General features: G+C 46.0%; 1 protein-coding gene across 2 annotated transcripts in view; it reads left to right on the top strand.

Annotated features, from left to right (window-relative positions):
- The first annotated feature begins 10,042 nt into the window (after window positions 1–10,042).
- The window catches only part of KLHL38 (kelch like family member 38), a 56,920-nt gene continuing 49,595 nt past the window's right edge, over window positions 10,043–17,367 (top strand). For both annotated transcript variants that reach the window (XR_012692935.1, XM_075214038.1), the window contains exons 1-2: window positions 10,043–10,237; window positions 14,172–15,649. Coding sequence is in view for 1 of the 2 variants with exons in the window: in XM_075214038.1 (XP_075070139.1) it covers window positions 14,300–15,649 (1,350 nt within the window). In the remaining variant the exon portion in view is untranslated. The remainder of the gene's footprint in view (window positions 10,238–14,171; window positions 15,650–17,367) is intronic.

Raw genomic sequence — 17,367 nt, 5'->3', positions numbered from 1 at the left:
GTATGGAGGAAAAAGGGGGAGAAGAGAGGCACAGTATGGAGGTAAAAAGGGGAGAAGAGAGGGACAGTATGGAGGTAAAAAGGGGAGAAGAGAGGCACAGTATGGAGGAAAAAGGGGGAGAAGAGAGGCACAGTGTGGAGGTAAAAGGGGAGAAGAGAGGCACAGTATGGAGGTAAAAGGGGGAGAAGAGAGGCACAGTATGGAGGAAAAAGGGGGAGAAGAGAGGCACAGTATGGAGGAAAAAGAGGGAGAAGAGAGGCACAGTATGGAGGAAAAAGGGGGAGAAGAGAGGCACAGTATGGAGGAAAAAGGGGGAGAAGAGAGGGACAGTATGGAGGAAAAAGGGGGAGAAGAGAGGCACAGTATGGAGATAAAAGGGGGAGCAGAGAGGCACAGTATGGAGGTAAAAGGGGGAGAAGAGAGGCACAGTGTGGAGGTAAAAGGGGGAGAAGAGAGGGACAGTATGGAGGTAAAAGGGGGAGAAGAGAGGCACAGTATGGAGGTAAAAGGGGGAGAAGAGAGGGACAGTATGGAGGTAAAAGGGGGAGAAGAGAGGCACAGTATGGAGGTAAAAGGGGGAGAAGAGAGGGACAGTATGGAGGAAAAAGGGGAGAAGAGAGGCACAGTGTGGAGGTAAAAGGGGAGAAGAGAGACACAGTATTGAGATAAAAGGGGAGAAGAGAGGCACAGTATGGAGGAAAAAGGGGGAGAAGAGAGGCACAGTATGGAGATAAAAGGGGGAGCAGAGAGGCACAGTATGGAGGAAAAAGAGGGAGAAGATAGGCACAGTATGGAGGTAAAAGGGGGAGAAGAGAGGCACAGTATGGAGGTAAAAGGGGGAGAAGAGAGGCACAGTATGGAGGTAAAAGGGGGAGAAGAGAGGGACAGTATGGAGGTAAAAGGGGGAGAAGTGAGGCACAGTATGGAGGTAAAAGGGGGAGAAGAGAGGGACAGTATGGAGGAAAAAGGGGAGAAGAGAGGCACAGTATGGAGGTAAAAGGGGGAGAAGAGAGGCACAGTATGGAGGAAAAAGGGGGAGAAGAGAGGCACAGTATGGAGGTAAAAGGGGGAGCAGAGAGGCACAGTATGGAGGAAAAAGGGGGAGAAGAGAGGGACAGTATGGAGGTAAAAGGGGGAGAAGAGAGGCACAGTATGGAGGAAAAAGGGGGAGAAGAGAGGGACAGTATGGAGGAAAAAGGGGGAGAAGAGAGGCACAGTATGGAGGAAAAAGGGGGAGAAGAGAGGCACAGTATGGAGGAAAAAGGGGGAGAAGAGAGGCACAGTATGGAGGAAAAAGGGGGAGAAGAGAGGCACAGTATGGAGGAAAAAGGGGGAGAAGAGAGGCACAGTAAGGAAAAAGGGGGAGAGGCACAGCATGAGAAAAAAGGGGGGAGAAAGGCACAGTATAAGAAAAAAGGGTGAGAGACACAGCATGAGGAAAAAGGGGGGGGAGACACAATAGTGGGGACAAATAATTTAAGATGGGGTGGTTTGGGGAGAATGAGGTCACTTTATTAAATGTGCCTATGAATTATTTAATGGCAGTGACGGTTGCGGGAAATAGGTATATTTCTGAAATGTAAATACTATTAATTTATTGCTGGGGCTGTTTGTAGGGAGGGAAATAGGTTTATTTATTAAATGTGAATACTATTATTTTAATGTTGGGGCTGGAGAAAGGCCTAATTATTAATCATGGGTGGTACTGATTTAACGCCAGGGGTGGCTGTAATTTTCTAAATGTACCCATTTTTTTTTTTTCAAATAAGGCCCCTAACATTCCAGGATCCAGACAAGCCGCAACTAAAGAAACCTGCAGCACAGGTGGTGAAAGTGAGAAGAACAGGTAGGAGAGAGCAGCAAAGTCTGTGAAATGTTGTGAGACAATCCCAATTTTTGGTGACTGTTCAATGGTGTACACAACAATGCAGTTTTTTTTGTCTGTAGGAGGGTGGCCTGGCCATGCCCAATGATGCATTATCAATGGTATTTTAATTTGCGGTATCATTGCTAGTTTTAATGTGCATTATAAATTTTATTTTTAAAGTGCAGTATCATTGCTAGTTTTAGCGTGCGGTATCATTGCTAGTTTTAGTGTACGTTATCAATGGTATTTTTAATGTGTGATATTATTGCTAGTTTTAATGTGTGGTGTCAATACCCATTTTAATGTGGTGTTTTGATGATTGTTTTAATGTACAGTATTTTAGTTTGTGGAAGCAATGATTTTTCTTATGCAGACAACCTAACCGAGCCCTCTGGGAGAGCAGTAAGTGTCATACTGTGGGCTGTAGGTGATGTAATGCAGGATGTGTCACTATGCCCTTAATTTTAGATCTTAGGGGCCCCCCTGTATTAAGTGCCCCGGGCCCCCCGAAGCCTTAATCCAGCTCTGACACCAAGAAGTAGATTTCTCAAAGCTTCTTAAAAGGAAAAGAGGAAGTGTTGCCTATAGCAACCAATCAGATTCTAGCTATTGTTTATCTAGTACATTATAGAATATGATAGCTAGAATCTGATTGGTTGCTTTGGGTAACACCTATAAAAGTCTTATGTCTGATACCTTAACCTCTTTACCTCCTTCATCTTATCACTTATAACCTGAATTAATGACACGAGACCTGAAATAGGGCACAAATAAATGATTTATTCATAAACATGGTGGAGGTGAAATAAGCAGTCAGTCCGACGTGTGCCAGGCAAAACCCAACTGTCCTAGCATATCCTTAGGACTACAAACTGGGGAACAACCAAACCCCTGGGTTCAAGTGGGGGACCAACCAATCAAACCCCGGGCGCACATATCTACCTGGACGGGGCACCACGTCCTGAATCTACCGAACCCGCCCCTCCTCTGGGCTATACTGGAAGCAACCACAGGGCAGCCCACAAGGGCGGTGCCTGAAACCGAGACTAATAGCCGATTCACTCGAAGGGAGGCGGGTTCACCATGCCCAATACCGTAATGTGGGCCCAAACCACTGGCCGTCGACTGTACTGCTTTTCCGGCCACGCCCGGATCCCTAGGATCCGCGGCCCGCCACCATACTAAAACCTTCTGATGCTAAAAACATATAAATATCCTGAACAAAAATAACCATGCCTTCATCGCTCAAATGAACTCCGTCCTCCCTATATAGCGAGGGGCTCTGATAACGAATACTCGGGTGTACAATCCGCCAACCACCCATGGAACGTAAAAACCGTGACACAACCGAATTAATTTTCCTCCTTACTCCATCAGCAACACGCCCTTCAGGAAACGCACGCCAAGCCATCCTTGGCACAATATCCGACCAGCAAATGACAAGGGAAGGCCAAGATGCTTGCACCCAAGCCAAGTCCTCCTGGATACGCAAAATCAAATCCACCGACTTGCACCCTCCTATGTCATTACCACCCAGATGAATAACTAGGACCTGGGGTACCCCTTGAACGACAACATAACTACTCAGGAGATGCCGAAAACCAGACCATCTAAGACCTCTACGACCTATCCACTGCACTACCATTGCCCCCTTAAACAGAGAAGTATCCTTAGCTGCCCTGTGCAATCGAGCCCAGTGAATATAAGAGTGTCCCAGCACCCAGATGCGCAGCGGGGTCCGATGGTCTGTAGGGTGGAGAAAACCAAACATTAGTCATCAGCAACCATACGTGTTCATACATCCAGAAAACGGAACTCAGAGAGCCCCTATGATGTTGAAAATTTGAACTTGACAAAACCACAGAAAGCACAAGAGCTAACAAATGCTCAGCACACCAGACACAAACACCCAAGAACACGCCCACACCGACAAAAGAAGGAAAAAGGTTTTGGGCGGAGGCACAGACGAAGGTGAAACCATAAAACCCAGTGGGAAAAAAATGGAGAAAGCCCTTCGAGCCCGACCTCCAAAGGCCCGAGCAAGTCTAAGACCTGTGCCACCACCGCAGGAGATAGATAGGTAAAAGATAGGAAGATTTGGGTAAGGAGAGCAGGACGAACATAACGCTTATATACCTTGGTTTTCCACCTGCCAACACCCTGTATGGCCCGTTCTGATGTCCCAGCCAAAGCTGCAGACGTGGCAGCACCAATTCTGAATGAATGAGTGCCGAACTGGGATCCGTCCAAGCCCAGCTTAGACAATGTACGCTTAAACACTGCCGTAAACTGGTACCGGGTGAGGGGGGTACCATCACCATGCACCAGCCACGGAATTGCAGACACAGGACGAATAACAGCAAATTCGTTCATAATAACAACAGGGCAAACTAAGAAACCCACCTGTGGGGCCAATGTAACCCACTGCCCTCTACCTAACTGGTCAGACTTTGATCTCCTAATTTTACAACATACTGAGGAATGGGAAATAATAACATGCTGCGCCAACATTCCTGACAAAGGACAAGACTTAGAAGAGGCCACTACTTCACTTACTCTAAACGCTCCAAAATAAAGCATGACAAATGCTGCGCGAAATAAGGCTGTCTCAAATGCATCACGTGCTACTTCCTTAATAGCCCCCAGCAATTCCGTCAACAAAGCCTCACCGATGGGCCGTCTTCCATCCGGAAGCGCAGGGCGCTCCCTCGCCCAACCCTTTAATGCTTTGGCTATAATGAAACTTTTCGTGTAATCGACCTCATTCCTAAGCCTGGTAAAAAAGGATATCCCGGCCAAAGCCCCTGACATTGCCACTTTGGACTTACCGGACTTGAAACCTGCCCAAATATACGCTAGCATTAGCTGATGCCCTGAGGCCACTGACTCGCACCCCTGGTCCCGGAACGCACACCAGTCATGCCAAGCCGACCGATACTTCTCCCTGGTAGCGGGTGCCAATGATGATTCAGCCAGACCCTCTACTCCGGCTTGACAATCTGCCAGATATAAGTGGGACAAGGTGAACCCGACAGGGATGCCTGAGGTGCCAAGGCTCGAAATTTCTCCCATTCCCCCCAGATAATGAATCCGCCAGCGCATTATCCACCCCAGGAACATGTTGCGCCCTGAAGCTAATGTCATCGACTAAACACCTCCATACTAATCTCCTCAAAAGTGTGATGACCGGCTGAGAGGTGGCCTTCTGCCGGTTGATTACTTGCACGACACCCAAATTGTCACACCTGAAAACTATCTGTTTCCCTACTAATCTGGGGGCCCACAATTCAAGGGCGACTATGATCGGGAAGATTTCTAACAGCAACAGGTTAGCAGTCCAGCCGGCCTGCACCCATTCTTCTGGCCACCGCTCAGCGCACCAGTCACCTGCGAAATATGCCCCGAAGCCCACACCCCCTGCCGCATCAGTATGTAGCTCCAGCTCCTTACTAGACACAGGGAGAGAAGGCCACAACCTAACCCCGTTAAAATCCCGCAGGAAAAGATCCCAAACTGCCAAATCCGTCCGGATTTCGGCAGATAGCAGTACTCGACAGTGAGGTCCCTTACGCCCTGACGTTGCCCTTTCCAGCTTCCGACAGAACACACGACCCATAGGAATTACCCGACAGGCGAAGTTAAAAAGTCCCAGTATAGACTGAGTCCTTTTCAATGACATCCCTTCAGACCCAAGCGCCACCCCTATAAGCTCCCGCAGTTTCACTACCTTCTCAATTGGAAGCCTACAAAGACCCAAGACCGTATCGATCTCGATGCCTAAATACGCTAAACGGGTAGTAGGACCCTCAGTTTTATCATGCGCGACCGGGACACCAAGTGACTGAAAAAGAGCCCTAAGTGAAAACAAAACATCCCCACAGGTGGGTCCCTGGCTTGGGCCCACTACAAGGAAGTCATCCAGATAGTGTGCCACGCCCTGGTGACCGGTTCCGGCACAAACGCACCAGTGTAGAAACGTGCTAAAACACTCGAAGAAGGAGCATGAAACTGCGCACCCCATAGGGAGGCATTTATCCACATAGTAACCATCGCTCAGATGGAAACCCATGAAAGGGAACGAGTCCGGGTGCAATGGAAGAAGCCGAAAAGCCGACTCGATGTCGACCTTCGCCATCAAAGCCCCGGGCCCAAAAGATCTCACCATCTCCAGCGCCTCCTCAAAAGACTGATACACTACCCTGCAAAATTTTTCCGGGATGGCATCATTAACCGATGCACCCTTTGGGAAAGAGAGGTGCTGAATTAGGCGAAACTTCCCCGCAGCCTTTTTAGGAACCACCCCTACCGGTGACACTACCAGGTTCCGATAAGGAGGGTTCGCAAAAGGCCCAACCATCCGCCCAAGCGCCACCTCTTTACGCACCTTCTCCGCCAAGATTTCGGGGAACACCTTCGCAGATTTTAGGTTAACCATCGAGGCGATCTCGACAGACCCTTCGATAGGTAACCAAAAACCATGCCTAAAACCCTCCCGTAAAAATTCCGCAGCCCATCTTATTGGGTAGCGGTCCAGCCAGCGGCCGAGATTGACCACGTTAATTGGCGACGCGGCTTTCCGCAGGTCCGGAAGCCGTTCGACTTCCGTCGCCACCCCCTCCTCGACTCTGCCTGTCACAAGTCTTAGCTGGGTGACCTCCACCGCAGCGGGTGCAGGTGTGTGAGAACCTACACGCCGCTCCGCGCAGGCAACCGGACTTGTTAAAAGGGAAACAGCGGCCCCTACCCTCAAAGGGCGCAGCACCCCTGCCGCGCCCCGAAGGCCGCCGCCAACCTGAACCCTGTGAAGACTCTCTCCCGCCATCTTGGGACACCTGTAACCATACCTCCACATCCTTGAATCCCAACATGAGGCTCGCATGTCCATCATATTTCTCCCGAAACGCTTCATCATAGGCCAGCCATACTCCGGGACGTGATGATGCATACATCTCGTGGATCATGTGTAAATATTTCAACATGTCCATCCACTCTGTAGGGCGCGTTTCTAAATAACACGCCGCAAAAAGGTAGGCCCCCGTAAGCCAGTTCTTGTATGACCTATAACTCGTCTCCCCAGCGCCACCCCGTGTGAGGGCTTGGGCTACCGCTTTTTTCCCCTTATTGGTCATAGCGAACATGTCAATGAGTCGGCCTTTACGAATTCTGTCTCTGACTACCATTCTAACCCCTTGCAGTATCCCGGTACTAGCACAGCGCAGCTCCTCGTCACCTGTAAGACGGGAACCTCTTGCCTGCCTTAAACGCCCGTCAGCCGGCCTAGCCCCAGCGCGCGGTACAAAATGCTTGCGCAATTTCTTAATCAGTTTCTTGGAGGAAGACCCAGACATATCTGAACCCGTACTAGAGCTATAACAATCGGACCACACGGATTGCACATCAGGTACATCAGACAAATCACGCTCACCTGCCAACACCGAACCAGTCTCAGAACCCTGCGTCCAGCCTTCGTCCCCGGACCATGCCTGGTGATGGCCGACTTGCTCCACTCCAACGAAACGCTCCTCCTCATACCCACCGGCCACTGCTGAGAAAGAAATGTTACTACCAGAAGCTTGAGACTGGGAACCACGGGACGTTGCTCTATGCTCTCTGCCATGATCTGAACTCACCCCCTGACCCAGCTCCCAGCCCGACACTTCCCTATAATTCTCCGCCCCCAGGGACTCACTCACAGAAACACCCCCATCGTGTGACTCGCGCCGCTCGTCCGAGCCGTGCGTGCCTCTCCTATGCCCAGACCAGGACCGTTGCCCTGGGCTCCTACCCATGACCTGAGACCCCGAAGAACCCCGCACCTGACCCCTATGTTCCCCGGAGACTGAGTGACAGGACCCCCCTCTTCCCACCGGGATGCCCCTAACACCAGGACCCACAGGGGCCACTGATGCCTCCCCCCGAACCACACTGTTGCCCCTGCTATGAACCCTATGTGCCGCTGAACCTGCTGAGGCACGATCTGCCTCTGCATTCTGCCCCCTTACCGGGCCCAAACTACTCCTGCTACCCCTGATGACTGAACTGGCTCCCACTATGCCCGTTGAGGAGCTATCTGCCGCTGGAACCCGGGATAATTGGAGAGGAGGGGGGTCGCCCCCCCTCAGGACCAGGATGCCCGCCCGCCCTAACATGGCCGACATGAACCCGCTGCCCGCGGGACTGCTGAACTCTACCAGCAGCGGGTGGAGGGCCCGCCGCCGCTATACTACCCCCCGAGGACCACCTGTCTCTTCTGGATGCCCTCTGCCCGGGAATAACAAGCCCGCCAGCCACCGGAGGAACCGCCGCGTGAGCTGACCTCGACCGGAAGTGACGGCCGTCACTTCCGGTTCTGCGACCCCCGCTAACGCCACCATAACCCTCGGCGGATGCCCGGGAAGGAGGAACCCTCAGCCTGCCACTGAATCTCCGTGCAGGTGAGGGAGGGGAACCGCTGGGCCTAGCGGAGGAAGGAAGGGGACCAACACCCGCCATTACCGCTGGGGAATACACCCGGGGAATTGGAAGGGAAATTGGGCCAAATTGCAACCCCACCAAAAACGGGAGGGGGGGGTGGGGGGGTTAGCGGGAGAGGGGGGGGGGGGTAAGGGGGGGGATAGTAGAGAAGGGGGAAAAAGGAGAGGGTTAAATTTCGTAAAAGAAAAAGAAACAGAGGGTTGAGCAAATTAGGAGAGAATGACAAACACGCTAGTGGGAAAAGCAAGAGAAAAAAGGGGAGTACAAGCAGGAAAAAACAGGAGACAGAGAGGGGGAATGAGATACTTATCAGGATCCACGTCTGCACGCTGCAACTTCCAAACTGCCAAGGACTGAGCAAACTCCGCCCATCCAACTTATAGTCCTAAACCCCTCCCCTATGACACCAGATGGGCGTACCCAAAGATTAACTGTTAACACTCCAGAGAATAGCTCAGTTAAAGATACAGCAAAGCTTTTATTATCCTTCGGTCCTATGCAGATCTCAGTTCTTATACTTTTCCTTTTAAGAAGGTTTAAGAAATCTACTATCAAGAACCATTTAGCCAGAAGCCAATGAATCTTCCACTGTGCTTTTGGAGAACCTGAAGGAATCCGATGACAACACAGAGAGAACGTATAAACGCAACCTTGGTTGGAAAAGCATTGGAAGGCAGTAATGCCCTTCTGCCCCTGTATTAATAACATACAGTTTTAAGATCCAAAGCTGCTGTGTTCCTTCAGTCCACTGAGTAAAAATCAGTTTAATATAATTCTGGATATTGTAATGGTGCGTAAATGCCAACTGACCCTCGTTTTTAGGGACTGTCAACGTTTCAAAAATGTGTCGAAATTTTTGGCCAAAAAAGTGTCCCTATTTTTCAGTTCCAGTACTACTCTTCTTATACTGGATAATTCATTCACTTCTGTTTGTTTGCTGTTCTCTGCTCTGTATAACTTTATATTTATTGAAGATCACCATTTAATATTTGAAAAGTGACATTAACCACTCAACGCGGTGGCTCAGTGGTTAGCACTTCTGCCTCACAGCACTGTGGTCATCAGTTCAATTCCCGACCATGGCCTTATCTGTGTGGAGTTTGTATGTTCTCCCCGTGTTTGCGTGGGTTTCCTCCGGGTGCTCCGGTTTCCTCCCACACTCCAAAAACAGACTGGTAGGTTAATTGACTGCTATCAAAATTGACCCTGGTCTCTGTGTGTGTGTGTGTGTGTGTGTGTGTTAGGGAATTTAGACTGTAAGCTCCAATGGGGCAGGGACTGATGTGAGTGAGTTCTCTGTACAGCGCTGCGGAATCAGTGGCGCTATATAAATTGATGGTGATGGTATGATGGGCATTGTAGTGCACCAGGTGGAGGCATGACTTTGACATCCTCAGATGCACCTGCTCACTTGCAGAGTCCCTAGAAATCATTTCACAACCATCGCCAAAGATAAAATGGTCTATTAATAAATAAAAAAACAGCTCTTCGGTGGTTGACATAATTACAGACTGTTTACATACAGCTCATATTCCAATCATTGTAGGTCACTACGCCTTCTCTTGCAGCACTAAATCTTCCTCTCAGGCCATGGGTTATCTATAAACAGTTGCTGGATAAACAAGGCTGTAGGATACTGTATTACATCCAGCCCCTCTCACCTCACTGCCAGTGGTCACATGTGACAACACGGAGGATAACACATGCAGCTAATATTAGCCTCTGCACCGCTGTCATTGCTGCTTGGAATAAGCTTTGAAACTGACTTCAGAGTAAATAAAGTTAGAAAACAGGACCTAAAAGACAAGTCCTACTCTACAGACTCTAACATGGCGTCTGGCCGTCTCGACTGATGCGGGGAAGTCAATAAGGCTGCCAGAGGAGACGTTTATTGAGGTATATTAGATAAGCTTTGCAGAATTGCTTGTTACTCCTGAAGCTCTTCCAGTGCTTTATATATTGAGGAGACAGTTATGAAAACTGGTGTACAGGAAATTGTCTATACACAGTAGTGTAACCCATAGCAACCAGTCAGATCTTTGGCTCTGTTTTCTATAATGCACTAAAGAAACAGAAGTGGTCACTGAGGGTTACAGTATGTTTTCCAGTTACCTGTCTTCTAGTCTTCAATACATTTTAGCAAGGATTTATGGTGTTAAGTTATAATTGGATACAAAAAGTAATAATCTGCACTAATAGAAATGTTGAGGTCATGAATAGTTTAAATGTATCATTAATTATGTTCTGTAATACAGTGATTGTAAGAATAAGATAACTGCGCTTTGGAAGTGTTTTGAAATATATTGTGTCAAATAACGGCGGCTTTTTACTAAAAGAGTGGAATGTGCAGTAATGCAGAGCATCCAGTCATCATCATCATCACCATTTATTTATATAGTGCCACTGATTCCGCAGCGCTGTACAGAGAACTCACTCACATCAGTCCCTGCCCCATTGGAGCTTACAGTCTAAATTCCCTAACACACAGAGAGAGAGAGAGACAGACACAGAATAGGGTCAATGTTTGATAGCAGCCAATTAACCTACCAGTATGTGGGAGGAAAACGGAGCACCCGGAGGAAACCCACGCAAACACAGGGAGAACATACAAACTCCACACAGATAAGGACATGGTCGGGAATTGAATACATGACCCCAGCGCTGTGAGGTAGAAGTGCTAACCACTGAGCCACTGTGGTGCCCATCCAGTCAGGCGGGTAGTTTCGATTAATCTTCTGTAAATTCAACAAGTTTGAATATTTGCACTTTGGGCCTCATTCATTAAGGAAAGCAAAAAAAAGAAGTAACTTTGCACCTTGGCAAAACCATGCTGTATTGGAGGGGGAGGTTAATTTAAAATGTGGGGACAGATTTATAATTGGGGTAGGTCATATCCTAGATCAACTTTAAATTTCAGTGTAAAAATAAAGCTATCAAGTTTTTGTGTGCTGCATGACAAAACAGCCAGTATTTAACTTATGTGGAAAATAATAAACTAATTTGCACCCCTTGTATTGTAACATGGTTTGTCTAGGAGGAAACTAGCTAAAGCTGCTGATTGTCATCATCATCATTGATTGACCTGACTGAATCAACTTCAATTGCATTTACGCTAACTCCCCCTACTTAGCCTACGTTTGCCCGCCTTTCGCCTAACCCGCTGTAAGCGTAATCTGCATTTGAACGTATGCGGGAGTGTCTTTGGTGCACATACACAGTATGGAAAAAATACATTCAACTCAGCACAAGCCCCTACATGGTGCTTTATCTGGATTTAGGACCATTTATTTAATGAAATAGAGAAAGCTAGGTATGCAGAGCCACCCTGTGCAAAGTCCTGGTTTCCTTTAGGTCCACGTGCATCCATCGCCTCAAGGGGAGCCCAAAAAAGCTGTCACACTGGGGCTGAGCTCCGCGACTGATGGTATACACAGATAAAGCTTAGGCTGAGGTGAGCAAAAAAGATATTATAAAACCCTCCACTGCATATAAAGGACAGTTAAAGCCTTCTTAAATCAGAAGGTATTTGTTCACACATCATCATCATTTATTCATATAGCGCCACTAATTCCGCAGCGCTGTACAGAGAACTCATTCACATCAGTCCCTGTCCCATTGGAGCTTACAGTCTAAATTCCCTAATATACATACACAGACAGAGAGAGAGAGAGAGACTAGGGTCAATTTAATAGCAGCCAATTAGCCTACCAGTATGTTTTTGAGTGTGGGAGGAAACCGGAGCACCCGGAGGAAACCCACGCAAACATGGGGAGAACATACAAACTCCACACAGATAAGGCCATGGTCGGGAATTGAACTCATGACCCCGGTGCTGTGAAGTGCTAACCACTGAGCCACCGTGCTGCCCTAATGTTATTTATTAGCCTCTGAAAACCAGAAGATAACCACAATTACTTTTTTGGGAATAGTAAAGGTTTTGTATTGTTCAACTGATCCTTAAATATTTTAATCTTAATCATCAGGGAAAACTAGAACTTTTATACACTTGGGGGTAAATGTATCAAGCTGAGAGTCTTCCAGCGAGTTTGAAAAGTGGAGATGTTGCCTATAGCAACCAATCAGAGTTTAGCTATCATTTTGTAGAATGTACTAAATAAATGATAACTAGAATCTGATTGGTTTTTCAAACCCGCAAAACTCTCAGCTTGATACATTTACCCCTTGGCCTTGTCAATAAGTCAACCAGAACGTTAGGTTCTATTTCTCTTGCTTGATGGGAACTTTTCATTTATCTCTACACGTATTGTGTGTGTCTCTCCATTGGGACTCTAGAACGTACATGTAGAGTTGGACATATTTGCGTCCAAAACGCTGACCTAAAATGCATACCTTAAAAATGGCGCATTTACCTGTTTATAATCACCGTTTATTTATATAGCGCCACCAATTCTGCAACAGATTAAAAAAATTCTAAAACAGAAACTAGAACAAACATGTGACAGGGAGTCTGTTCATGCTCCCGTTATCCCCCGGCTTTCTTCAGGTGCCAAACGCAGCCCAACAGTTACACGGTTGTATCCCATCTCTAACGTATCTATTCATCTATACTATTAAGCTGTAATAAAAATCAGGATCATACTGGGTAACCATGTCCCAAAGCTCTACACCACACTTGGCAACAGTCCCGATATTTGTCATACTAAGGGATACAGCCACATCCGAAATGGGCATGGTTTTGCAGGACTACGTGTACAAGCTGATAAATTGAAGTAATTTAATAATGAACAATCTCTTTAGCATCATTTAATTTATATTGATTAAAAATAAACTATATTATAACATTTTGAGAGAGAGACAATACAAAATATCCAGCTCATTTATCATTGGCCCATTTAGAAAGTACAGTATCAGAGTGGAGTAATTTCACGCAGTGCGTCGACAAGGACAATTACAGCATCTACTATGTAACAATTGCTCAAGGACAGCCTGCGTTCACTTGTATGTCTACAATACAGATGTGTAAACATATCAATACCAACATCAAATATTCTGTTAGACCTAGGGGTAGATTTAATAAATATTCTAAAAAGGAAAAGTGGAGATGTTGCCCATAGCAACCAATCAGATTATAGGTATCCGTTATCTAGTATAGTCTATAAAATGATAACTGGAATCTGATTGGTTGCTATGGGCAACACCTCAAGTTTTCTTGTTTAGAAGTTTTAGTAAATTCAAAATAGTTTGCTATTAAGTTAATAGGAACCAGAGTAGTGGTTTGGTTCTCTATCAAGTAATACTACAACAGCTGTACAGATAGTCATTTTATATGCCAGAGCAACACATACTACAGTCGGAGCATCCTAGACATTGTGCGAACTCTATAAAGATAATGGAAAAGGGAACAATTAAAGTGCCTGCCTGGTTCCCTTATGTGAAATATTCTTATAACCTGGACAATATTAGACTAATTCTAAATACATAGCAAGTAATGTACATATTGTCATGTGAGCACTCTACAACCATTCACAGAACCCCCACAGTTATATCAGAGGCATGACTAGGCCATTAGCTAAATGTTGAAGGCGAAAACCGAAGTTCATCCACAGTTTTAATGTCAAGGGTCACAAACATTTTTTTTTGTAAATTGCCTTGTAAAAATTTTACTGCACTTATAAAGCCAAGTGAACAGGAACCTGACAAATTGGATTTTCGCTTTACAGATGCTAACGCCGTGCTAGGAACATAACACGGAAGTGTGGACAGGCATAAAATCCTTTTTATGACATATCTGTGTTTACGTTAAGTTCATAAACCACAAATTATTGCACACAAAGAATGTGGACAGCTAATTTTTATGTTGTTTTTCTAGGACGGATGAAGGCACCGGGGATACAACTCTGTAATGGCTTCTGGTACTTCTATTATTCCCTGTAAAAGTCATTCAGTGCTGGGATTTAGCTACTAGCGGATTTAAAGCAGTAAACCAGGAGGCTCGCCATGGATGGTGAAGCCTGTGAGGTCTTTCTCTTTCATGATGAAGATCTCTCCTGTGACTTACTCAGGAAACTGAACGAGCTGAGAGAAGCCTGTTTACTGACTGATGTTATCATTTGCACAGATGACTGTGACTTTCCTTGTCACCGGAACGTCCTGGCCTCCAGCAGCCCTTACTTCAGGGCGATGTTCTGCAACAATTTTCGAGAGAGTGGCCAGGGAAGGGTGACCTTGATGGGCATTGATTCCGACACACTTCGCCAGTTGATTATCTATGTTTACACCGGAGAGATGCTCATAACGCTGCATAACGTTTTTCAACTCATTCAAGGTGCGTCGCTGCTACAGTATGAAAAATTATTGGGGACCTGCTTTAAATTCCTCCAGGACCAAATGACCCCTCAAAACTGCTTAAGTATGATCCGTCTTTCCGATTTTTTTAGCTGTGAGAACCTCAAGGAGAAAGCCAGGCAAATTGCTCTGCAGTGTTTCAAAGAAGTGTCCATTTCTGAAGACCTGAAGGATCTTTGCGTCTCGGAATTGCTGGACTACCTGGGAGATGATGACCTTTGTGGTGAAGAGGAACAAGTATTTGAGACCCTGATGACGTGGATCCGACATGACGTTGAAGGTCGAAAGTGCTACATGCAAGAATTATTTGAGAAGGTCCGACTTCAGTATGTCCATCCGACTTTCCTCTTCCATTTCATAGCCAGCGACCCTCTCATTCAGTCTTCCAGGTCTTGCAGAACCATGTTGGAACATGCATGCACAGTATTATTTTCTCTCAACACAACTGTTTCTCCGGGTATTAAGCCCATGTGGCATGTCCCACGTCGCTTTTCCCACCAGGAATTCCTCATTAATGTCGGAGGTCGAAAAGACAGCCAGCAGACCAGCAGAGATGTTTTGTTGTACAATGAAAAAACCAACCAGTGGTTGAGGCTTGCTAAGCTCCCTCTACGTCTACACAAGGCTTCGGCTGTTGGGTTACATGGTAGTGTGTATGTCCTGGGTGGATTGTCCATTAACAAAAAGGGAAATATAGTCACCTCAAGTGTATATATCTTATCTCTCAAATTAAATCAATGGTGCAAAGGAGAACCCATGCTGGTTCCACGATATTCTCACCGGAGTATAGGATACAGAAACTATGTGTTCGCAATAGGAGGAATTGGTGAAAAACAGGAAATTTTGAGTTCGGTGGAGAGGTTCGATAGCATCTATAATTCCTGGGAGACCATGTCCAGTATGCCAGTTGCCGTCCTTCACCCAGCGGTAGCTGCCAAAGACCAAAGAATATACCTTTTTGGTGGAGAGGATGAGATGCAGAATCCTGTCCGGCTTATACAGGTAATTTATTATGACAGTCAAACAAGAGTTGTTTATGGTCAGGGCAAGTCTGTTAGGCTGGTTACACACTACAGAAATTTCCTATCTACAACGATTGTACCAACAACTGAAGGTCCCGATCAGCAGCCCATTCATGTGTACACACTATACGCGTTTTACACGACTTGCCTTCAGATCTGTGCTCTTCATCTGTCATAACCATTGGCTGAAAAGGTCATGACTCTAAAAACATGGAGATCCTGATCGTGAGGGTAGACACACTGCGGAATTAGAAAAACATTGTTCAATCAATGAACGAGATTTTTAGTCTGGTTTAAAAATCAAATGAAAGGATACGATGTGCTTCGGAACGAACCTCATTCATCGATGGAGCTCACACACTAATGCGATATCGGGTCGAACACGCATTTATCGATGGAGCGTACATACTAATGCGATATAATACTCGTTTATCGAGTGATTGGCCCAATAATCAGCTGAAAACACTGTAGTGTGTGCCCAGCCTTACTCTCTTTAGGTTTCTTATTATGACTTTTAAACTCTTTCCTTTAGAAGTCCTACAAGGTTACTCTTCATATTCCTAGCCATCTACATTTGACATAATAGGGTGACTAATGATCATACATTAACCTTCATCATCATCATCATTTATTTATATAGCGCCAACATATTCCGTAGTGCTTTCACTTTATACTGCGTGAAGAGATATTTAGTTACCACAAGCTTGCCATAGACAGCAATAGCAACAGTAAGCAGCAGTATGATTCTGCACTCGGTCAAACACCAAATTGACATATTCTTGCACGATACTTCAACGATAGAGAGAACAACATGTTAGATTTTTGCTGTTTCACTTTAAGGCCTAAATAATCTTTAATGAATCATGCAAACAAAGAATGCTTTACACTAGAGTTCCAACTAAACTGAGCCCCGGCTTTATATTTTACGTGGGCGTTGTGCCTCAAGCAGTGTAGTATTAGTACGATGTGTGCATGGATGTTTTGGCTTTTCTTGGAAAATAAAATAGCAGTTTTAAATGGTAGGAAATAAATAACTATTGTCTCCTTGTTGAGGCAAGATCCGAGATTCTATCCAGCTGCCACCTACTTCCGTCTTTTAATTAAAACGGGTCAAATTATTGCAAGTGAAATAAAACTCCAATTACATTTTGGGAGTGCAGGGTGCAACTCAGCACAAACAAGTTAGGTCCCCCTGCCTCTGACAATGACAGCTCGGAAACACTGACCTCTGCTGGCTGCTCGGTAGAATAAAGTTGTAGATAGGCCAATCTGTCATGTTCCAATGGCAACTTAACCCTCTTCAGACTAATAGCACGACAGAAGCAGTTGGGTGACCTACCCATCTTTCCTAGCCAGGGTATTGGCTGCTTTTAATCCCAAACTACAAGAATATCTGTAATCTGATCATTATTAGAGAGGTCTATTTGATATATAAGGAAACTGATGTCATTAATCTTTCCAGGAGTTTACAGTATGTGACAAAAAATTAGACAGTTAAAGTAAGCTGTAATCTAGGAACAACTGCAGCATAAAACATTACCTCTATCTGGTGCTTTGTTATAGAATAAGAATCCATACTGACAGTTACAAGCAGCTTACATGGCAAGAGGAGCGGGACTGTGCAACGGTACATACTACCAGAATATGAGTAGATAATGAGAATTACATCAAACATTGCAAGAGAAACTGCGCTGCTGC

Source organism: Mixophyes fleayi, chromosome 5 (genome assembly GCF_038048845.1).
Source record: "Mixophyes fleayi isolate aMixFle1 chromosome 5, aMixFle1.hap1, whole genome shotgun sequence".
NCBI lineage: Eukaryota > Metazoa > Chordata > Amphibia > Anura > Limnodynastidae > Mixophyes > Mixophyes fleayi.
Note: the sequence above shows the minus strand (reverse complement) of the source record. Positions and strands in the feature narration are given on the sequence as shown.